The following is a 23,510-nucleotide window of genomic DNA, read 5'->3' on the forward strand; positions in this document are numbered from 1 at the left end:
CCACTCTGAGCGGAATATTACAGTTCGCTGAAATAACAATAAGTAGGCTACTTTCTATGGTCACATATGGTCACAAGATAATGAACATTGTGCAAAAATATTGTCAATAACCAAATAGATGCTGAGGCACTGACAAAACTTCAGATTGCCAGGCAGGGGATGACTTAACCTGCTTCTTCAATAGCTTCTACTTTGTGGAAAATTAAGAAAAAAGTCACATGAAAGTAATGAAAGTGGGTAGCAGACATGGAAAAACTAAGACACACACTTTTTCTTTCTTCTTTGTTTGATAACTGGATTTATGTTTTCAGAGTGAAAGAAAAATTTGAAAGGGTTGACATTTACAGGTTATTATGCAGTCGTTTCACTGGTCAGGCCCACTTGAGATCAAACTGTGCTGTATATGGCCGCTGAACTAAAAAGGATTTGACACCTCTGGTGTAGACTAACCTACCGTACCAAAAGCAGAAATAAAATCCAGCCTGTGAAATAGTTATAAGAAGAGATGTTCATGAAGGATCATCCTTTCTAAATCTAAATCTATATGGAATAGATGAAACTCATCACAGAATATTGTGATGTGATGTTTATTGTTGTTGTTTGTATTACTATTGTGTTTATTTCATTAGGCCTACACTTAAATATCAATAAAATGTGTTTTAAGTGTCCCACTTTGCCAATTAAGGTGTCCCACTTTGACAGTAGACTCTAGAAAAATGTGTTTTTGGGTCAATGTGTGTTTGAGGAAGAATCATTCATCATGTCTTTAATGTTTCTTTCTTTTTTTTCCTGATGTATACTATAGGGCTAAGACATCTGGATGGTAAATAAAAATTATACAGAAAGTAAACTATCAATAAGTGTCCCACTTTTGCCAGTATTCACCCCATTATCTTGCTGTGGACCCTCATTAGTTGTGTCCTTAATAAAGCCTGAATTGAACTGAACATAGGCTACTTGAAGTAGTATCTGTAGAAATATTCATCACGCAGCAAAATAACTTTATTGATATAATGATATAATGTTGCTGATGCATTATTGTGACATTTCATAGACTAAATTATTAATTGAGAAAATCCTTAGCAGAGTAGAACTACTCTGACTACTGAGTGGATCAACACATTATGTTTTTAAAAATGTGATCATAGCCTATGTAAAATTTGTATCTGCAAAGTAACTAATAACGTGTAATGGTGTTAGAAGTACAATAATTGCCTCTGAAATTTTTGAGGAGACGGTAAAAGCACAAAATGGAATAACCTGAAGAAAGTAAAAGTACCTTAAAATTGTATTTGAGCCCTACACATGTGTTAAAAGTCTGTTGAAACTGTAAATAACACAAACATTGTGCTATCACTCACTGTAGTGTGGCAGGGGCAGGTTCCCCTGCAGTGCCACGCCCCTGTGCCGTTTTCGCGCGAAAGATCGGACTGCACCATTGTGAGTGTGAGGGGGGCGTAGAAGAGAGACTACTCCTGAACACAGAGAGATACATCTGTACCGTAAAATATAATTAATAAAATACTTTAAAGTGAGTAAGTCTTTAGTGGTTTATCAAAACTACAGTTACAAGACTTTATTACGAACTAATGTATAAGCCCAACAACAACAACTCCCCTACTTTTCCAACGACCGGACTTCTCCAGCGGTTAATTTTTAAACCCCCTCCCCTCAGTCCATTCATTGGTTTTCATTTTAAAATACAAAACTTTCTGTTGGACGGGATTTTTCAGCAAAACGGAGATAAGATGACTCTCAAGTCAAAGGTAAGCGACAGAGCAGCGCGTCTAAATGTACATTTACTTTACACGTTGTGGTTTTGTGGTGAGGAAAAGTCATAACGACTTAACATGTAACGTTACACCATTGTTACTAGCTAACGTTGTTGGATTGTTCGGCCTGGGTCTGTTTCATTGTGGAGATGTATTCATACCTTCCCACGAATAAGGTGATGTTAGTCCAGTTCTTTAATCCAGACATGCACAATGTTATCTCTTTAACTGAATTTGCCTTTTCGTGTCTTTGTTTTGACCTGGTTAACGAACTAGCTTAACGTTACACGTGATCTGATTCACATCAGTGTTCGTGATCATCAACAGTTAAGGTTGTGCTCATAGTAAAGGAGTGCATGTTCAGTGTTTTTGGGTCCAATATGTGTCGCCCTCCTTTATGAAGGTCAGAGGTCAACACCCCTGGGGCCGGAGGGGATGGTTCAGCAGAAATCAACAAATGGGACCTGGGATATCAACTGCATTGATCCTGTTTTACACAATAGAAATCACAGTCTCACTTGCATATATTTGTCAAAGATTCTGGTCCAATAATTCAGTCTTTCTCGTAAATAAAGGCAAGTACGCTGCTGTCATAAAAGGCCATGAAAGAAAAACATGCAAACACTTAACTCCAATATTATCCTTGCAGTCCTGCAGACCCCAGGCCCTGTTAACCAGATTGAGAAACATACTTTACATTGTTTTGTCAGACTGATGCATCTCGACTTTCCCTTATTTTATGAGCTGCTTATAAAGATCATTTTGAACAAATGACAAGTTTCCTGATCTTAGCCCCCTGCTGTAAAATCTGCTTAAATGCAATGGATGTTATATGGTCAGTGTTTGTGATTGTGTGGACAGTACTCTTCACACTACAACCCCCACCTAAATCCCAAATAAATAGTCATATTTTCAAGCATAGCACACATAACATAGGTACAGTGTTTCATTATTTTGTGATATACCTACGCTGTGATGTCATTACAGACATAACCTCTAGTAAGAAACCTGTGCTCTCATTTTAAAGCTACTCTTATTATACCTTTCACACCCACAACTCCCGCCTCCCTCCAAAGTCCCATCCCCCTCCTCCTGCAACTCCACCTCCCTCCAAAGTCCTACTCCCCTCTCCTCCATTACGTCCTCATTACGTTTATGATAGGCGTAGGCGTTGGCAAGGTAATGTTAGATACACGGAAGAGGAGAGCGAGTGTAACGTTACAACCAAGACAGTCAAATGCAACCCTGGAGTTTTAAAACTCAACCGGAGTCAGTTGATGAGTTTTAGAATAAGGTGCTTATAATTATAATAATAAAGTGCTAACGTTAGATAGTAATGTTAACGTTACTAGTAAGTGGAAATGCACAAGGAAGATAATGTTAATGTTTCTGGGGGCGATGTTGTGTTGTGTCAGTCAGAGGCCTCCACGTGGGACAGGACGGCCAATTGGTCAGAGTTTTCTTAGAACCATATGGGAATGGTACAGTTATGAGTTTTTATCTCTGGTGGAATTCACTTACATTTTAGTGTGCCATCAGCTTGTTAATAGCATTTTAAACTAAACAAAGAAAAGTGAAAAAATTCCAGAAAGGTAAGTGTCGTTTTAATTCGTTAACAAAAGCTGCATTTAATCATTTACGCAGTATAGCTAAGGTACGACCTCTACTGATGCTGAGAGGCTTGTCCATGCTTTTGTTTCCAGTCGTCTTGACTATTATAATGCTCTATACACTGGCCTATCTAAAACTGCCATTGCAAAACTACAAACCATTCAGAATGCTGCTGCCAGAGTTTTAATAAAAACTAAAAAGAGAGACCATATAACTCCTGTTCTGCATAACTTGCACTGGCTCCCAGTATCTTGTAGAATTGATTTTAAAATCCTTCTTTTGATTCGCTATCACCATACGTCCTTCCACGAACCTTGACATCCTCCGCAGCTGCCTTTTTATCTGTCTCTAAAGTCACTACAAAAACCTTTGCTTCTTTTAGCTGCTACACCCCAAAAATTTGGAACACCCTGCCTTTAAATATTAGACCTGCTGGCTCAGTGGACAGTTTTAAACGATGACACAAACATATCTTTTTAACATAGCCTATAACTGGCAGCTGTCTGTTTTTATATTCTTAATATGTTCGTATATATGTTTTTATTACTTGATTAGTTAGTGATTGATAAAGGTATTTATTCTTCTCTTTTCTCCTTCAGTGAGAATGTTGTATAATTTTATGGTTTTATTTCTTTGCTGTTTGTCTCTGCCAACACTTTGTGCTGCATTTTGTGCATGAAAGGTGCATTCATTCATTCATTACACACCCAAATAATGGAGGGTTACCATTTCAAAACACTTTCTACATATTTGATTTTAAGTAGGTCAGAAGAAAAGAAAACATTGTCAAGGAAAAATGGTTTAGTGATTATTTATTTAATACACATACAGAATTGGCGTCTGTCGGACCCCCAAAATGAGGAAATAAGTTCAGTGCCAATGTGAAGTGTTTGTTCCTTTTCCACTTCACTTTGTCGCTGGCCCTACCCTGCCATGACTGAGAGGCCACACAGGCCTGTAGTGATAAGGCCGTCCTTGGGTTTAGTTTGGTATCTATTGGCGTAAATTCAAGAAGATAGATTTACTTCATTAAAAGCAGCCAGTCTCAGCACTGGGTATCCTGGCAAGCTGCAGAGTGACACAGCTGAACTAAATTAATTTCTCCCACAGCATTCACTCAGTGAGTGTCCACTGATGGAAAGGTGCTCCCTCTGGTGTAAAGAATGAAAATTGATCCAGCAAATTGTCCTGTAGAGTTTTCATGGAAAAAGAGGTTCTGGTTACAGTCAGTGTTCTTTATCGAAACACATTGTGTGCATCCTTGAGCTTTAGCAAATGTTTTAAGTGCAGCATATCTTGCCATGCTACCGCCACCTGTTGATTTGTCAAGTGGCGTGACACCAGCGGTAGGACTGTGTCACCTGTGTTCATGTGCACAAGATAAACAAAGTTGAAATTCTCTCATAGAAAATGGCTTCATAGAGCTTCTAGAGGTGTCTTATGTGATGCTGGATGTGTCTGCCAACAGGTTCCATGTTTCAAATCCAAGTTTATCACTGCTGAGCTGGCTCGCCTCTTCAGCCAGTCGGACAGTGAGGAGGAGTTTGAAGGTTTCAGCGAGGACGAGGAAGACGAGGACAGAGGATCTTTCAACAAACGTCCAAAGACCATGGTATGAAGCGTCTATTGTTGGCTGTATTATCTGATGAAAATGTGTGCGTTACAGCAGCCAAGGCACCAGACTAACTGCTTTTGTCTTTCTGGTGTTCTCCAGATGGTGGACTCAGAGGAGGACAGCGACATGGACACAGGCTTCTACTCTGATGGCGAGGAGGCTCCCCCACCAAAGAGGAAGAGTCTTTTAGTTGCCCTGAGGTGTGTGTGTGTGTGTCTAAGTGTGTGTGTCATTCAATTGGTAAATATGTAAGTCTCATATATATAAATGTGAAAATGTGAATTCATAGTTGTTGCCCTTGTTTTTTAACCTAGAGATGATCGCTGTATGTCATAGGGCTGACCCGAATCCTTTGGTGCTAAGATCGCTGCCATGATAATCAATGTCCAAATCAGTATTCAAATGCTCTGTTTTTGCAAACCATAAGACATCTCAAATAACACCACAAATTAAGAGACAAAAATCCAACAAAATTCATTGTGCATCACCATTAATTATTAGTTATTCCTAGACAAGGACACGTAAACTTAGCGACAGGCCCAGTTTTTTTGACTCTTGACAGTTTGACCACACGTAACAGGCTTACAGATACGCTAGCATGATGTTGAAAATGTCAAGTGTCTGGAGTCATTTCAAAATTTGCAAAGAAAACCCCAAAAAGTCTAGTGCCAGATATGCCAAAGGAAAACTGGCATATCACAAATCTACAACGAGCTCGGCAAATCACCTTAAAGCTGTAACAGCTCAGCCGTCCTGCAAAGTGTTCTGTTTTCTAATTACCATTGCTAATGTTACTGCAACCTGCATGCTAACAAAGTGGCTAAAGCCTAGTTCACATTACAAGATTTTCACCCGTGATTTAGACGCCGCAGAGGATCTTGAGAGCCACCTTGGGTCAGAGGTGAGTCGGCAGATAGTCTGCCACGACGAGTCCTCATGTGTGAACAAGCCTACGAGCAAGTCGCCCCCTTGTCTGTGACTGGGACTGGATATCTGACATGCTAGAAAACTGGAGAAGTCTGACACGACTGACAAAGAGCATCAGCCAATGAGAGGGGGGGATACGTCCCACGTCAGCACGCAGGAGGACGGAAGAAATGGTGAGGATTCGCTTCTTTTGGGCTTGTTTCCATAGCCCCATAGCCGTTTCTCTCCCAAGATCTGGCAACACTAACAAGCCGGCAAGCAACAACAACAACAACAACAACAATGGTGGCGTCCACAGGATCCTGGCGAGCGTGTTGTGTTTGGACCCAGGCCCTGAAGGCAGATCTGATTCAACACTTGGAAGAATATCCCAAGTTAAAAAACGTAGTTTGGTGATGTCACTGCGTTCTCTGGGGCTCTGTTGGTGAGGGCTCGGTGGAGAAATCTTGTGGTGTGCACACAGGTTGTAACGCAGTTGGCGAGACTCCCGATGACAGAAACGGGTATGAACCCTCAAAAGGTTACGATAGTCTCTGCTACGCAAAATTGGGGTAAAAAATCGTGTGAACTAGCCTTAAGTGTCGTGTTTTTTTAGATGTCACTGAAAGAACAATGGAAAACTTATGTTTCAAAAAACTTCTTGTCTCTAATCCCTTCCGCCCTCAGAGCTTTGATAGATCGCCAGTATTTCTCAGTGAAGCTTCAATACCCCAAAACTGGTATTCAGGATGGCCCCAATATGTTTGAACGCGTAGATCCATGTGTGGAAGTCTGCTCTCTGTGAAGTGTGAAGCCTTTAATGCAACATGAACCTACATGATCTATCTTGAACAGGCAAAGGCTGTGAATGAATAATGAGTGACGCTTCATATTGTCGCTGCCTCTTTAGCTACTCATGAGTTTAAATGGTCATGTCACATTCGATGGCTTGAAGTTAGTTGGACATAGATTCAACTTGTTGCTTTTTCCCACTATATTCATCCTGTTTGCCACATATACAAGGGTCCGGCAGAAACACAGGCCTGTTTCATGACAACTGTGTTGATTCTCTCGTGACTGAGCAGTGATCTTATTTTAATCTTGCTCTTCAGGTTCCCTGTCAAAAGACTGTCGACCCCCAAACAGGAGACGCAAGAGAAAAAGATCAAAAAGCCAGTCGAAGAAAGGCCTCCTTCACTGAGAGCCAGAGGAAGGCAGAGCATGAAGCAGCAGCAGCAGCAGCAGCAGGAGTGGGATAAGGAAGAGGAGCAGCAGGAGGAGGAAGAAGACAAAGAGGAAGTCGTATCTCTGAGCCTACGGAAGCGAGACAAGAACATCCAGGAAAACAAGGCCATGGTAATCAACCCTTAAAACCATTTGTGTTTGCTCCATATTCTAACTGTTTGATCTGTATACTCAAGTTATATGAGTGCCTCCTCTGGAGCATGACTCTGATCTCCTCTGCTGTTATCTTTCAGCTGGCTAAGCTGTTTGCTGATTTGAGCACCACGGCTGAACTCACTCCACCCAACACCCCTCAGGTGAGTAACTGCAGTGAGTAAAGTCATCCAAACTTCACAGGAACAAGAGTCGGATGTCATCCAGAATTCAAAGTCATAATCTGAAAAATAATAATCAAGAAAGACCACCACCTTTGGTTGCCATGTATTTAAGAAAGGCACGGTTGTCAAGGTCAGTGTGACCTTGCAACATGTTTTTGGCCATATCTCAAGAGCTTGCGTGGTTATTATGACAACATTTCACACAAATGTCTAATAGGAGACATTTTCTATCTTAAAGGTCAAAGGGCAGCTTCACTGTGACCTCATAATGTTCTGCAAAAACACTCTCTGGCCATTATTTAACACCGTAACTCAAGAACAGAAAGGGAAACATTTGGTTAGATGCTGAATTGATGACACTGATCTTGGATGTCCATCTTCAAATTGTGCTGATTGTATAGATCTTGCTGGAGGGTTGAAGATGTGTGTGAACCATTCATGTTGCAGCAATACACAAGTCTGGACATACATGGATGTAAACTGTACCTGCAACATGACTGGTTGAAATAAGCTTTTCTGTTGTATTTTATAGAGATTGATTTTCTTTTTTACTGACATGTAAACACTGTCTTTGTTTTACTTCTGCAGAAGAAGAAGCGGACGCCACAGAGAGCAACGCCACGCAAGCGCAAGTTCAAACCGGAGATGGGGTCAGAAAGGAGGAACCCGTCCCGCAAGGCTCGTCCACGTGAGAACTTTGCAGTGGAGGAAAAGAGTGAGCCAGTCGCCCGCAGAGGCCCCAGGACTGTAGACATCAGGAGGCTGATCGAGGTAGAAGAAGTGTTTTATTAATCCCACTCGGAAATGAAATGAAATGTTTTAACTCTGCTGATGCACACGCAGGACCTATAGGCAGACAGTATTGTTGTGGAAGCATGTCAGAGGGACTGAATTGTAGAAGAAAGTGCCATTATTATTATTATTATTATTATTATTATTATTACTAATCTCTAATCCGTCTGTTGTGATTGTGCAGGTGGACGAGGAAGTCAGTGAGGGCAAGACGAGGAAGAGGAGCCGCAGTAAGATCCAGTATGACGTGAGGACAGTTGACGAGATCACCAAAGAAGACCTGGACAACATAGCGTACCGCAGCAAGGACAAGATCTGGGACAAAGAGAATGTGAGTCACAGCAGGACTTCACCTGCTTTCATGGTCATGGTACTGTGATGTCAGCTTTTCTGGGTTAGTGTGTTCACTATTTATTTGTGTGTGTGTGTGTGTCTTCCAGGGCAGCTCGTGTCACCAGTGCAGACAGAAGACTCTGGACACCAAGACGGTGTGTCGCAGTGGTTTTTGTGTGGGGGTCAAAGGTCAGTTCTGTGGGCCGTGCTTGAAGAACCGCTACGGAGAGGACGTGCGTGATGTGCTGCTCGACCCGGTCAGTAAACATTTTATTCTTTATTTCTCTCACTTTGGTTTTGGTAAACGTGACATAAATGCAGCGTCTGAAAAGACACCAGGAGGAAAAACAATTCAAAAAAACAAACAAAAAAATTCGTCGACCTTGAAGTGGCTGAACTTTAATGTCTCGAAACAATTCAACAATGCACATATAATTATACAAGGTACGACTCCATTGAAATGTGATGTCATCAACTCCTTTAACTTGTGCACTCCTGACAGTTAAGTCCTTTTTGCGTCTTCTTACATTGTTGGATGCTGCTTTATAATTGACCATGTTTCTGGATGGTTCTGGTAATCCATTGTTTCTGGTCGTGGAGTGATCTAACTGTGCACACATCCCGACCACAACAAGACGGCCGCATGGTCACTCCTCCTGAAAAGGGACAGCACCAGTCTGCAGCACCACTCTGTGGCCACCTCTGATTGGAAAGGCAGTGCAAAGCACCTAATAAGTGACGGCTTCTCAGCAAAGATCCTTCCTGATGAAGAATCAGAAAAATCTCAAACATGTAACTGAATGTTTGTACAAATTTTAGCATAACTCAATTTCTAAAAGCAGCCAAGGCAGGTGATTTGATGTATGCTTTAAGACTAAAGAGTGGAAGGACATAAAGCCTCAACATGGAACTGCATGTGTATTATTAGAATAACAACACGGTTGGTCACCCACATTAAATTTGGGCCTTTTTTTTCGTAGACATGGTCGTGCCCCATCTGCCGAGGGGTGTGTAACTGCAGCCTGTGTCGTAAGAAGGAGGGCCGCTGCGCTACTGGCATCCTGGTGGGACTGGCCCGCTACAACGGCCACGACAATGTCCACGAGTATCTGGAGAGGTAAGCCACCTCATTCTCACCGTACAGTCTTATGATACAGACCTGGATTGGACCTCCATCATTGTCAAGAAATCCAAAGCTTTTCAATTTATTATCATGAATGAGAAATAAGCACATTATTCTGACATTTAAAAACCGTTTGGCTTCTTACGCTTAAATATTACTTAAACAAAATAGTTGCCTGTTCAGTTTTTGATTGACGACTAATCAATCTTCAAAGAAACAGAGCTCACGTTTTGTTTTGTCTCCACTGCAGCATTCAGAAGGATCTCGAGTGAAGTCCAGAGAGAAGACCAGAGAGGAAAACCTGCTCGCACAGCTAGAAGCTCTCATCCTGCACAATACCGTAGACCTCTCTTTAACGCACATTTAGATGTAGATCAACCTTTTCTCTAACTAGAGAAACAAAAGCAAAAATTAGTTTTTTTTTACTCTCCTCTAAACACAAGGCACATACACTGTTAATATGTTTTATATATCCTGATTTAAGGCTGCATGAGATGCAGGGATGCTTTTGTTTTTTAAAGTCAGTACTCAGTTTTGAGTTGTATATTTCCATTTGAATATCTCTACTGTCGATGTTCACTAAAACAAATCTAAGGTTTGGTTATTTTCTGTGTTACAGATGCAAAAGGAGCCCTTTTTATATACCAACTACTTTTTTATGAGTAATTTTTACAGCGTTGTTGGCAATCCACTGTAATTTTAATAAAGCACGGGGCATTATCTAAACAATTGGCCATGTTTTTATGTCTACATATGTATTCCTGTAGGTTATATTTGTTGGTTGTGCCACACACTACACCACAGTGTCATCTTTACCGCACATTTAGGGGAGGTGCACACATCTTTTATGCTGCGCCATAGTTGTCTGTTGTATGCGTGTAGGGTGTCATTTCTCCAGGTGAGTGGGGTCAGGTCCAGGTCAGCTCATGTACTCGACCAGGCCAGTCAGCTGATCTCGTGTAATGACCAGGTGCCATTGCTGCAGGGCAGGGGGTCACGACACAGTCAGAGGTCATCATGAGGAATCATTGGCAATGTGAGTGACAAATAGAAATACATTTTATCTCATCACCGTTGTCGTCATTATCCAGCTGTAGTTTCAGTTTTAGCGCGCACACTCATGTTTGACGTGAGCGTACATTTGACGTCGTATGACTGGTGTTTTTACATTTTGGGGTTGATTATGTGTTCAAATTAACACTCGAAGTGATGAAAAAAATAATACAAATATCCGTCCTTGTTCTGGTACTTTCAGAGTTCATTACATTAAACTCTTTTTTTACCTTCAAAACTCCACAAAAAACGCCCGAGGGTGCAGAGGTATTGTAGATTTAGGTGTTTTTGAAGTGCTTCAAAGGAGTGACATGTCAAAGGTATGCGTGAGCTGCCTGCTACATGATGCTTTTTGTAAACTGGCAGTCAGTGACCTGCTGGTGAACTCCCACAAGTCACACTTTGATCGTAGCTGAGGTACACTCGGGGTGTTTTGTAGAACGTGTTTTCTGAGGCACAGAGTTTATTGGCTCATTATAAAAAGTAATCAGTCAAGGCCAGCGATGTGTTTGGTCTGGTAACTCAACGCAACCTTTTCCTTAAGGGACCCTCCCTCTATCATTGAGTAAACTAATGACCCCTAAGTGACATAGTTTATTCAGTTCATAACAATAGCAGAACAACTGATAAAACTGTTCAGTTAACCCGAGTAGTGAACGCAATAGCTGCAGGAATTATGTGTCAAACACAATTTGGATGACTTTTAAGCAGATTGTGAACGGGTTTTCCTGATATTTTTAGGAACTTTTTATACGACTCTCTGCCTGCATTATGTATTTTTATTTTCATCAATCATACATAATTAATAGGCATCTTTTCTGACACACTATTTTCCTGTTCCTGATGCTTGGCCGAAGTTTACATCCTGGATAATAATCTAAACTCTAAAAATAACACTTTTATTTTGTTTCTTTCCCAGAAATAAATGAAATGCTGAGATATAGATATATATTTTTTAGGTTTTCACCCCTAAAATCAAGAGCTCCTTGAGAAGCTTCTGCAACTCCAAGTGAGGATCGGTATCCCCAGACTAGGAAGTAGTGCTGTAACTGAGTGGTCACCGGTTCGATCCTTGGAGCATCAATTTGGAGTCCATTGTGATAATAATATTAATATTATACTGCGCTTTTCAAGGCACTCAAAGACACTTCATATATTCATGGACTAAACCAAAAAAACAGACAAGCAAAAGAACAAATAACGGATGAGGAGAAGAAACTGTCAGTGATTGAAAACAGCGTTGGTGAGTCTTGAGTGATTTGGGGGAAGACTCGGATGGGTTTGGGGAGTGAGTGTGATGATGGAGGAGCTCATACAGGAAGGATTTTGAAGTGGATTCTCTGGGGGATGGGGAGCCAGCGTGGATGTGGTCACGGGTGCCAGAGTGGGTGAGTAGCCGAGCAGCAGAGTTCTGGGTATACTGGAGCTTATTGAGGGTTTTTGAAGATGAGCCATAGACTGTTGCAGTCGTCCAGACGGGAGGTGACGAAGGCGTGGACAAGGGCAGAAATGGTAACTGAGAACTGTAATTGTTCCCAAATGAAGCACAGATACTCCATCACTGCTGTCACAACACAGCTGAGAGATTACCCAGTAATAAGGGGGTGGGAGGAGTTATAGGAGCTGTGTGGAGCTGTACATGTGTGTTGGAGTTTAAGTGTACCGTGTGTAGATATTTTTCTGGCTCCACTGTGTTTTCCATTTCCATCTGATTGATGCACACAAATACCAGAGCATCAGGGTGGAATTTAAGACAGTTTTAATCACTTTATTGTCAAGTGTTATGCAGGCAAAGCATCTTTTCTGCTTGAAGTTGTCCTTTTTTCTTTGTTTTTTTTTAATCGACATAACACGTTTGTACAAACCAGTTTTAAAAATATCAATAAACTGGGGCCTTTGAGGCTAACCTGGCAAAAAACCCATTATCAAATGTCATGGAGACGAACAAACATCTTTTTAGAAAAAGATTTTACAAATGAGATGTCACTACAAAATATCAAAGAAAAAAAAAGTTGGTTGTCACACAAAATATTACCAAAAACATCTAAATTTGTTTGGTATCAACCTTTTTCAACTTTAAACAATAGTAACTTTTTTTTTTTTTTTTTTTTTTTTGCTTTCTTCTTCTTGTGTTATTTATTTTTCTCCAAAAAACACGTTATGGCGCAAAGAGAAGAAATGAACAGCAATGGTCGGACGTAGAAAAAAGAAAAAACAAGCACAAAGAGTAAAGAAGAGAGAAGCGGCACTACAGCGAAAAACTCAAACATGCTGTACACAACCTCAGAATCAACGCACACAAATACAAGTCCAGCAAAAGGCAAATAGTACAACTCAAGGATAAATAATAAATTAGCCATACACAGCGGGGTCCTGTGTGTTAACATACTGGGAGGGGACTTTTTTAAAACAACCGATAAACTCTATAGAATAAAATTATCTTTCAATTTAAAAAAAAAAATGTACGCACTGAACTAACACAGAGCAACACCACCAGAAAACATCTCATAATATCCACATAGCTAAATAGCCCGACCCACTCCCACCCACAGCTCCTCTCACTCTGTCTCACTTCACCTCTCTGTGCTGTCGTGTGCTCCCCATGTCGCCTCTCGTAACGCAGGAGAACTCCCCTCTTTCTCCACCCTGCTAACTCTGACATCTGTACAACAGCTTGTGTTAAGGCAATTGTGGTACGTCGGTCACGTCGCACGGTTAGAGTCGGAGAGGGGTCTTCACCAGAGCACAGAGGGCAAAAAGCAACACCAGTGACAGTGCCGCTGTCCAATGAAACTTGTCGTTACATCTACCAGGTGCCGTGTGGTGGTAACTGAGCGTATAAAAATTACAAGCCAACACTGGATAGACTGCAGCTGTGATGTTGAAGCCACCCTGTGGTATCTGCAAAGTAACAGGCTTTGTTCAAACGACAGCGCCGCTTTCAAATGTTGTCACTAATCTTAGAGCGAACTGGCTTGTTTTATTAACAGAGAAAACTTCCCCTGACAATGTAAACATGGTTTCACTAGGATTGTCATTATAGTATTGCTTTCACTACACAAACAAAGTTGTAGAAAGCTAGATTGTTTTTCTCTATAGAAACCTTTTTTTTTCTTCTAATGGCCACTGCGCCTCAATAGGAATGCATTATTTATAAATCTTTTTATATGTGCTTTTTTCTATTCTTTTTTTCTTTTATTTTTTTTTTAGAATTATCCCCTCTCTTCTTCAATAACAGTTTATCCGTTGACTGGTCTCGAAGGAAGCAACACCTGAATCTGATCTGAGGACTAAACCTGAACCATGAATAAAACTCAAATTAGGTAGATCCTCTCGGTGACAGTGTGGGAATACAAACACACACTCATTCATACAGGTCACATACACACACATACACATGCCATCCCAAGACTGCCCCTGCTCTATTATCGCTCTGCAACAGCCCTGTACCGTGACTGACCCTCAGCACTGTCTGACAGGTATGAAACAGGAACACAACTTTGTGCATAGAGTTAGATTCTGTTGCAATTAAGAAAATGTCTCTCGATGTCACATGATTTAGATTCAGCAGGTCCCCCTGTCCTGTGCTAATCTAGTCACTACTTACATTCCTTTCCCCACTGAATGGAATTATTATAGATTCATTTCATAAATGCCAAACTAATCTTTCATATGTTTACGCTAAATTTTCGTTATTATATGTGTTAGTTATTTTTAGATTGTGATGTTTATATTTGTCCGTCTCCGTTCAACACATGAACCCGTCTCTTTTGAGTCCCTTATCGTGAGCGAACATTTGTAAAATTATGCAAAATTAAAAGTAAAAAAAAAAAAAAAAGAAAAGAAAAAGTAGCCACCTCTTACAGTCCCTGCAAAGACTCCCAAGAAAACAGGAAGTCAGCCTTCGGCGAAAGAAACAGGCCTATTCGAACTCCTCCTCTTCCTCCTCTTCTTCCTCCAGGTGATTAGAGGTGGTGGGCGTGGCGGGGTCAGAGTCACGTGAGAGGGTCGCCACGGCAACAATCTGGGGGGAGGCACCCAGGCCTTCGGGGGCGTCTTCCTCCATGTCATCAGTGGTGATGATTGCCACAGCCGCTCCGCCTTTCTTGTTCTGATGCGTCTTGATGTGCTTGGAAAGGTGGTCACTGCGCATGAAGCGCTTAGAGCATTCAGGACACTCAAAACGCTTTTCTCCTGGAGGGGAGGAGACAGAGAATTAGAGATAAATAAATCAAGAAAGGACCCCGAGACTAACACAGAAAACCTGCTTTGGTTGGTGCATTCTTGGAGTCCCCTTTATGTTCAAAAATAAACACCAGCATCACTGCCCTCATTCTTCAATGTCCCTTATGTTTGCATACATACAGCCAGTAGATGGCACTAGAGGGCAGAGTCAAAAGTTTCACAACAATAAACAAGGACACTGTGGAGGAGGTCGTAACAATGTACCTTTAAACTGAGGCGGTGGTCTGTGTGGACATTCTTTAAATCTTGACATGTGGACAAAGAATTCTTTTCTTCTCATTACCAATCCATTCTGTTCTGCCATTATTTACATTTCTTCATCGTCTCCTATGGTTGCATCTCTCTTGTCTCTCTCTCTCTCTCTCTCTCTCTCTCAACTTGTCATGACAAAGACAACTTCTGGTAATGTCACTTTGATTAATGTCAAGTTGTCATAATCAAGACAATCCAAACAATGTCAACTTGTCATTACAAAAACCATAAACGTTTATGACATGTACATAATGTTTATGACAGGTTCATGACCGTGTCATGTCATAGTTATGACAGTGTCATGTCACTCTTATGTAGATACCTTCAAGTAAAGTGTTTCCGAATATTTTCACTGCTCTACCTAGCTATGGAGACATGAACTGAAACTTATCTATGCTCTCTTCAAAGCTACCAGACTCCATTGACAAAAACAGTAACTTTAGCTCACAGAACACAGGAGCTGCTGGTCTGCTGCTTCACCGATTGATTAGTTTGTGTTATTGTGTGACTTTGGAGTTTTTAAGGGTTCACCAGTAAATGATAACAACAGTTGCTGAATTCACGGGTCAAACAATAACACAAACAAAGTAACCAATCGAGGCAGTGGTAGACCAGCAACTCCTGTGCTCTGCATACTTTGATGAGAGTTATGATAAATTTCATTCCAGTTCCCCGTCAGAAAGGCCCGTCTGATGGCAGGTGTAGTATACACTTAAACTAAAACTGATTTTTTCAGGTGGCTAAAATATGTTTTGCTGCTGCACCTGTCTGCTTCTCTAAACTCAGGGTATGCCGACCGCCCTCTACTATAGGTGATACGCTAACTATGGATAAGTACCTCATACAACCCCATTTCAAAATAGCCAGACTATCCCTTTAATTGGTTATAGCCCTACTTTGCATTCAGTACTGAATTAAAATTTGCGTAAATGCTATGACCTCCAACGTAACCAGGGTGACCCACATCACCAATCTACATCTCTGTTTGCGTCTCTCCTACCTGTGTGTGTTCTCCGGTGTCTCTGCAGCTCGTCGCTCCTGGTAAACCTCTTGCCGCAGAAGATCCAGTTACAGACGAACGGCCTCTCACCGGTGTGCCAGCGCAGGTGGGCCCTCAGGTGGGACGTCTTGCCGTACACCTTCCCACAGCCCTCCATGTGGCAGATGTGCTGCTTCTTCTTTGTGGGGTCCCCGCTGTTCCTACAGCACACACACGAGTTAGGAGTGAGCTCATGAGCTCAAGCGTTCAGGGCTTTAAACAAATGGGATCACAGCTGGTCCGCACTGTGTCGAGAAGGGTTGTACAGTAAGCAAACTCTGTTTTATACATTTCTCTGAGTGAATCAGACTCTCAACAAAGGGATTCACTGATTATTCTGCAAAGCTGAATAAATTTGATTGTTCTCTGAATATTTCAGTGCATGTTCTCGGTGCCAGCTCCTCATTACAAAGTGAAGTGCTGGGTGGCGAGAGGTCGGATCTCTCACTTTGGGATACGAGCTACACTGAGTTCTGACCATCTGTCAAACCAGTTGTCCCACCATGACATGGCAGTTATCAAAAATGTTGGAATAATCATAAAAATGTAAACATGAGTTTATAAGTCATGAACTTGGGCACACATCGAGAACTGTGAGTGGGGTGAAAACATTAAGAATCTGATGTTGTGAAGTGCTGAATACAACATTATGTGTTTCTAATGCGTTCATACCTTCCCTCTCCATCCCTGCAGTTTGGACAAGAGCAGGCGACACGACGAAGCCTCTTGCTGGGTGGTCCCTCCTGGTCCGAGGAACTTTGCACGGAGCCCAGCTGGTCTGGACTCATCGATGAGCCTGATGCCACGTTGCCAACAGTGACCGTCACTGGAGATGACTGAACTTTGACCCCATCCTGACCCTGTGGTTGACCTGAAAGGTGATTGAAAATGACAAAATGTGTGAACATATTCATCCAAAACAAGTCTGTGGGGTAGTCTAAGGAAAATATGACGATAGAGAACGAAGAGCCACTGGAGTACAGTGAGATGCACTGTTTGATTGGGCCAGCAGGACATCCTGGTATAGTCCAACTTTAAATGGTAAATATATCAAGCAGTGTACCACTCAGCCCAGAGACTGAAAGTTTGAGACAGGAAATTTATTAGAGCTTCATATTTTCTCAGTAACTAACGCCTGCACACTTTGCTTTCACCACATTTTAGTTTATATTAATGAATAGATCAGTGAAGCATTAGTCACTACACATTCACACAGTTAGTCTCAGTGCGGCCTTACCCTGTAGACCAGTAATGGTGAGGGGAACACCCTGCACCTGAACCCCAGCAGTGCCCAGCCCTGCGATGCTGACCGTCTGTACCCCAGATCCCGGGTTGATCTGAGCTGCGCTGAGTGTCAGGGGAGCTCCACTCAGGGACACCAGCCCTCCGCTCCCCACTGTCGTCCCACCAGCCACCGGGGCCAGTGTCAGCTGCTGTGGCACAGCCGTCCCAAGGCCGCCCTGCAGGGAGACCCCGCCAGGCAGCTGCAGCGTCTGCCAGGTGATCTGCCCAGAGGGGGACAGGGTCGGGGTACGGATAAGGACCTGGGCTGGGTTCTGGAAGGCCTGAATGGGCTGCAGGGTTTGTCCAGGGGCCAGCTGGAGGGTCTGAATGTGCTGAGGTTGCTGCTGCCCCTGGGTTTGACCCTGACTCTGTGCCTGAGGCTGCAGCTGGATCTGCTGCACCAACTGGTGCCCCACCTGACCCACAATCACCTGCTGAATGGTTCCCGCTGTATCGGTCTGGTTCTGCAGCCCGTTGGCCTGGTTCTGGCTTTGAGAGTCCGCCTCGCTGCTCTGTACTTGGGTGTCAGCTGCTCCACCCTCTGATCCAGCAGAAACCACTTGTGTCACATCAGACACGCTGTCACCTTCGGCCACTACCGTCGCGCCAGTTGATGCTGTTGCATGAGCTGCCCCAGACACTGCTGTTGTCACCAGCTGGTTGCCATTGGCAACAGAGAATGTGCCATCTGCTGATTGGATAAGCTGCACGGCCCCGCCCCCTCCAACATTATTTATCACAGGCAGAGCCAGGGTCATGCCACTGAGGTTTATGGGTACTGTGGTCATAACAGGAGTCTGGGAACCCTGCAGAGTTTGCAGCTGCAGCGGGAAAGACTGTGCGGGGCGGATCTGCAGCGGGACCGTCTGATTGGCTGTACTTGTTAGGATGGCTTGCTGGTTGGCTGGCTGGAGGATAGCCTGGGTCTGGCCTGGACTCTGTGTCTGGATGAGCTGGACCTGCTCCGGCAGAGCCCCGATGGAGGCTGTCTGAGCCGGGCTGATATGGATCTGCTGCCCATCTGCAGTCTGCAGGTGAGGGATGACCTGATACTGGACCCCGCCCCCGGCATTGGGCAGGTTCTGAACCTGGATGATCTGGAACTGCTGTTGTTGCTGATTGCCTGTGACACTATTGGTCCCACCAACTGGCTTCACCTGCCCAACAGGAAAGGAACAGTGACACAGTCAGGAGCACAAACATTGGCAGTCAACAAAAAGCATTTGCTCACACCCACTGGTTTCCCCACCTCCTTCACCTTGCGTCCCCCCGGTGAGCTGTCATTAGCCAAGGTGGTGGCCACTGTCACAGCAACAGGCTGATTGGTGTTCTCTTTGGCCATAGTAGGCGCTGCTGTGATAATCTGCCAGCCGTTCCCCGTGAACTGAGCCGGGACCAGTTCCAGCTGCTGGGGCACCAGGGCCTGACCTCCAGCGGTGTCCACCACTATCTGACCCTGAAGCTGACCCGCCTGCAGCTGAATCTGACCTGCCTGGACCTGGATCTGCTGGGCCCCCACCTGGGCCTGGGCCCCCTCCGCTCCCCCCTGTCCTCCGATCTTACTGCAGGTGGCCGCTAGCAGAGCCAACGGAGAGGGCTGTGAGGAATCCTGGAGGGTAGGAGAAAGGGCGGAGGGGGGATGGAAGGGAGGGACAGAGAGAGGAACGGTTACACAGGAGTGGCGAGGAAGGGAGGAGAAGCCTGTCGGGGGTTAGAGACAGATGAAAACACACAGAGAGCTCATGTACTGTACACACACAAACAAGAAAAGCACAACACCTAAGTCAATGAGCAGGTACCATTATGAACTCACACGAAAAAACAATTTGAAACAACGATGATAAAGAGTAGAGGACCGAGGGGTGGGGAAAACATGGTGCAGAAAAAAGAAACACAAAAAGCTGAGAGAAAGAGAGAGAGCTGTCAGTGGAAGTGGGCGGTATTACAGGAAGCGAGTGGGTGGGCGTGTGAGAACCACATTTCTCTTTTCTCAGAACACTGGAGGAAAATGCCGCCTTCTCTCTCTCTCTCCTCCCTTTCAAAAGAACTAGGTCGCAGGCAAATTTTAAATGTTATACACCTCGGAAACAGCCTAGATTCTGTAACAAACACGACAGCGTGGAATAACATAACGCTTGTCATACAAGTTTTAACAACAAAAGACACACTTAAGGATAACTGCCTGGCTGAAATTAATCTCAAAGCTACATCCAGCCCTGTAAAAAGCAGCTAAGAATAGAAGTTCCACAGTTGTAGAGCCACATACCAACGCTGCAGGTCTTTAAAATAAATCCACATGCAGAATTAAATCATTTTGACTCTAATTCAAGCGGACAATTCAAAACTACAGTGGCTGAAGTGTGACAGCCGTATAAGCCTATTCAGGAGGCTCTGGTCTGGCTCTCAGCAGGGCTGCACAGAAGCAGGAAGTGGAATTCACCAGAGAAACGCCCCCAGAGGTGTCTGGCTGGCTGGGAGGGAGGGAGGGGAGTACATTTTTGGCCTACAGGCAAAGCAAAAGTAATGAAGTATGATAAACTCTTATTTCTTTTCCTTCTTTATTACCTGCGATCCAGAACTTTTCCCCTTTTTAGATGCTTTCCCTCCTTCAGTTCCAGATGATTCCTTCTTGGAGTCTGTCAGGAGAGAGTAAAACAGGAGGATATCTCCAGTTATGATATCATCGCATGAGTGTTTCTGAATAGTGCAAAGTCCCAGAGTGAGGTGCAGTCATGCAGACACTGAACACAACCTGATCATAATGCAGATTTGGCACAACAAAGGTGATCAATAAAAGGTAAAGGAGAAACCAGTAACCTCATCATCAATATCAAAGGCACTGGGAGCCTCCTATCTGTCAGACAGAGAGAGACAGAGGGGTGGAGACGGAGAGGGGGGAGGGTACCTACCACTCATAACGCATTAATATACCGAGAGGGAGAGGGTGTAGTTCACGGTAGAAGGCCGGCCGGGTACAGAGGCGGAGGACGGCCTATATGTTCGGCGCTGGGCCGTGGCGGATCTGCCCGTTTGACGAAACCACCCACCGGCCAGGAAGGGCGGTGCCAAGCGCAGGCACAATCAAGCAGCCACAAATAACGGAGATAACGGAGAACACAGTGACCGTCACCGGCCCCTCGGCCCCCTCGCAGCCCCGTCGTATGTCCCTTTTACCGGAAAGCCAGTCCATAAACGAGTAAATTAGCGCTTGTCAGAATAATATCCACAGAGAAGTTGGCAGTGTGTGACGGTGGAGGCCCACCCACTTCCATTTAAGCATCAGGACAACACCCTCTTCGCTGCTCCTGCCTGTCGCCGCCGTTTCCCTCGCAGCACGACGCGGGGACGCCTCGTCGCCGTCCGTCGTGCACCGAAAACAAACCGTCACCAGTGTTTGTATTTTACGCGTATTCCCCTTTTTTTCGTGCACAATTGATTTTTTTAAAGGGGGAGATACGGGGAGATAGCTGTGGCTTTTGTGGGCGGACGCGCTCCTCCCACATATTCAGATTGGACGACAGGGCTCGGCGTGCGAGGGTCGAGATGGGAGTTGTATTTTGGTGAGGCCTCGCCTTCTCGAGCTCCATTGGGCGGTTGGGACTACAGCTCCCATGATGCTCCGGCGCGTCGTCGGGTTGCAGCGCACGGTGTTGGTAGTCATGTTGGTGTGAGAGCAAGAGGGAAGGGCGGTGACTTCTGTGTTGTGGGGGGTTGGGCGAACGGGAAAGGGAGGCGTGTGTGTGCGTATGTGTGTGAGTGTGCGTGTGTGTGTGTGTGTGTGTTTGCACTCTGTACACTGGTGTCACAAGATGACAGCTCTGGTACAAAAGAAGAAGACAAAACAGGAACTGAGGGGTTATTTAGTCTGAAATACAGTGGAAAGCAATTTGTAAAAAGTAAATAATGTGGAAATGTTGCCTCTGTGCTGAAAAACTTTTATTTCTATATTTGTCACTATTCAGTCCCTGTTCCACTTGTTCCTGTCCGCAGGTGTAGATCTCAGAGGGACACAGGAAACACGCCCCCTCAATATTTAAAACATGTGCATTGTTGCTCCCTAAAAAAACATGAAAGTTAGCAGAGGACTTTTGACATGTGGAACATTAATTGCTTCAGAGAAGGTGCAAGTTGGCGCATTACATTTTAACCAGAATGCAGGAAGTTAAATGTTAGGTGCCCAAAAGTTTCTGTCTGGAGGACCCCCCACACTTCATATGCACCCCGGAATCTTTAACCGACACCTTCGACTTTACCTGTATTGTTATTCAACTTTGAAGCTCATAACTTTGCCTGGTTTGGGGTTGAAACAATACACAAATCAGCCAAAAAAATTAACATCTTGTTGGGAAACCTTGGGTTCTGACATTCACGTGGCTGCCACCTGACACGCTCCATCCACCTAAACACCCGTGCAGACCAGGTACCCCCTCTCATCACAGCAGCACTCCCCAGTAGCTTTGGCCCCCCAAAAACTGCTCAGGAGTGGCCCGAGGAAAGTGACAGAGACCTCAAGGCACCAACCTGGCCTCCAAATTCTCCAAATCCCAGTCTGATCAAACATCTGTGGGACATGCTGGTACCCCACCTCACAACCCACAGGACCCAAACAATCTGAAGCCAACGTGTTGGTGCCAGACACTATAGGAAACCCTCCAGAGGTATTGTGTCCATGCCTTGACAGGTCAGAGCCAAATCCAATCCAAGGAGGACCCACCATGGATCGGGGGTACCTCTGGGGTACCAGCACGCCCCTCAAATGTTCGATCAGATTGGGATCTGGGGTATTTGGAGGTCAGGTTGAGGGCCTTGAGTTCTTTGTCCTGTTCCTGGGGTCATGCCTGAGCAGTTTTTGTGGTGTTCGGGTGGGTGGAGCACATCTGGTAGCATCCACATGGATGTCAGGACCAAAGGTTTCCCAGCACAACATTGCACTGTAACAAGATGATCAATGTTACTCACTTCACCTGCCAGTGGTTTTATTGTCTTGGCTTATCGGCGTAGACTGTATGTAATAATGGATATAGCCACTGTGCAGTCATCGGTTTGTGGACTGCTGGTTTGAAGCCTTAAGTTTGGCATTTCAGCAGTCGCCATCTTGGTTTTTTGGAGCCAGAAGTGACCATATTTGGACGAGAGGGTGGAGGTGTGGATGAGCGAGGGGTCGATCTCACTCACAGACTGTGGTGACAGCCTGTCACCCAAGCAGCCCTGTCCCTAAATTTGCGTAACTTTTGGCCTCGATAAAATGTAAATGGTTGAGTTATTAAAAAAATTCTTCACACGTGCAGTTGACATAAATGTTGACATTAGTTATAGAGACCAAACTGTTTTATGTACCAGGCTGTAAACATGTTTATTTCTGCTGTAAAGTTTTAACAAGGGGGCCTGTGGGGAGCGACTCTGTTTTGGAGCCAGCCTCAAGTGGCCATTTGATGAACTGCAGCTTTTGGCACTTTCACATTGGCTTCATTTTTCAGCCTCAAAGGTTGATGCTTGGTTGAAACAGTCTACTAATTTACCAACCTTTCATTTTCACTTTTTCCCCTCAGTTATTTTTCATCTGATTTCTTTTTAAACCTTTTGATTTTACGACTTGTCTGTTCTATGCTGCAGTTTTATGACGTGGATTATGGAGAGTGCTTCATAAATAAAGATTATTACAATTAAATTCATCCCACCAACCAGAGCTACATGGTGATGTAGTAGGCCTATATGGTCCGGGGCTGCGGTTTCCCCTGCCCAGTTTGTCCTCTCCTTCAGAGAAACCCCTCTCTGAGCAAGGAGTGACTTTAGCCAAGTGGAGTCAAAGCCCCAGTTCACCGAGCAGAAAACATCATTAGCGGGCAGCCAACTGAGGATATGCCCCTGGCACACAAGGGAAATATTTAGGCTCATAGGCTGTCAGGCAGAGCAGTACTCTGCC

General features: G+C 44.1%; 2 protein-coding genes across 5 annotated transcripts; one reads left to right on the forward strand and one right to left on the reverse strand.

Annotated features, from left to right (window-relative positions):
- Nucleotides 1-1,629: 1,629 nt before the first annotated feature.
- On the forward strand, nt 1,630-10,437 carry cdca7b (cell division cycle associated 7b). 2 transcript variants are annotated; one of them, XM_033636642.2, is made up of 10 exons: nt 1,630-1,766; nt 4,852-4,995; nt 5,098-5,198; nt 7,017-7,260; nt 7,383-7,445; nt 8,055-8,237; nt 8,443-8,589; nt 8,699-8,848; nt 9,572-9,708; nt 9,965-10,437. In XM_033636642.2, the coding sequence occupies exons 1-10, from the start codon at nt 1,749-1,751 to the stop codon at nt 9,984-9,986; spliced, it is 1,209 nt and encodes a 402-aa protein (XP_033492533.1). In that variant the 5' UTR covers nt 1,630-1,748; the 3' UTR covers nt 9,987-10,437. The 2 variants fall into 2 exon arrangements, with proteins under 2 accessions (XP_033492533.1, XP_033492534.1); XM_033636643.2 differs by lacking the exon at nt 1,630-1,766 and adding an exon at nt 1,834-1,948.
- A 3,490-nt stretch (nt 10,438-13,927) lies between these two features.
- Nucleotides 13,928-21,094, reverse strand: sp4 (sp4 transcription factor). Of its 3 annotated transcripts, none has more exons than XM_033637457.2 (7): nt 20,497-21,094; nt 20,153-20,223; nt 18,846-19,196; nt 17,541-18,744; nt 16,976-17,174; nt 16,265-16,464; nt 13,928-14,961 (listed from the first exon to the last, which is right to left on the reverse strand). In XM_033637457.2, the coding sequence occupies exons 1-7, from the start codon at nt 20,501-20,503 to the stop codon at nt 14,690-14,692; spliced, it is 2,304 nt and encodes a 767-aa protein (XP_033493348.1). In that variant the 5' UTR covers nt 20,504-21,094; the 3' UTR covers nt 13,928-14,689. The 3 variants fall into 3 exon arrangements, with proteins under 3 accessions (XP_033493348.1, XP_033493347.1, XP_078031700.1); XM_033637456.2 differs by having other exon boundaries at nt 18,837-19,196; XM_078175574.1 differs by lacking the exons at nt 20,153-20,223; nt 20,497-21,094 and adding an exon at nt 19,854-19,993 and having other exon boundaries at nt 18,837-19,196.
- Nucleotides 21,095-23,510: the final 2,416 nt, after the last annotated feature.

The sequence above is a fragment of the Epinephelus lanceolatus genome, chromosome 16, assembly GCF_041903045.1.
Source record: "Epinephelus lanceolatus isolate andai-2023 chromosome 16, ASM4190304v1, whole genome shotgun sequence".
Classification (NCBI taxonomy): Eukaryota; Metazoa; Chordata; class Actinopteri; order Perciformes; family Serranidae; genus Epinephelus; species Epinephelus lanceolatus.

Bases quoted from the DNA above. Each gene is read 5' to 3' on its own strand.
- cdca7b (XM_033636643.2), top strand. From the start codon at position 1,922: ATGTATTCATACCTTCCCACGAATAAG. The intron at 7,446-8,054 runs GTGAGTAACTGC...TTACTTCTGCAG, and splicing joins CTCCACCCAACACCCCTCAG to AAGAAGAAGCGGACGCCACA. The intron at 8,238-8,442 runs GTAGAAGAAGTG...GTGATTGTGCAG, and splicing joins ACATCAGGAGGCTGATCGAG to GTGGACGAGGAAGTCAGTGA.
- sp4 (XM_033637456.2), bottom strand. The intron at 19,197-20,152 runs GTAATAAAGAAG...CCTACCCTCCAG, and splicing joins GGAAAAGTTCTGGATCGCAG to GATTCCTCACAGCCCTCTCC. The intron at 16,465-16,975 runs GTATGAACGCAT...TGTGTGCTGTAG, and splicing joins TGCAGGGATGGAGAGGGAAG to GAACAGCGGGGACCCCACAA.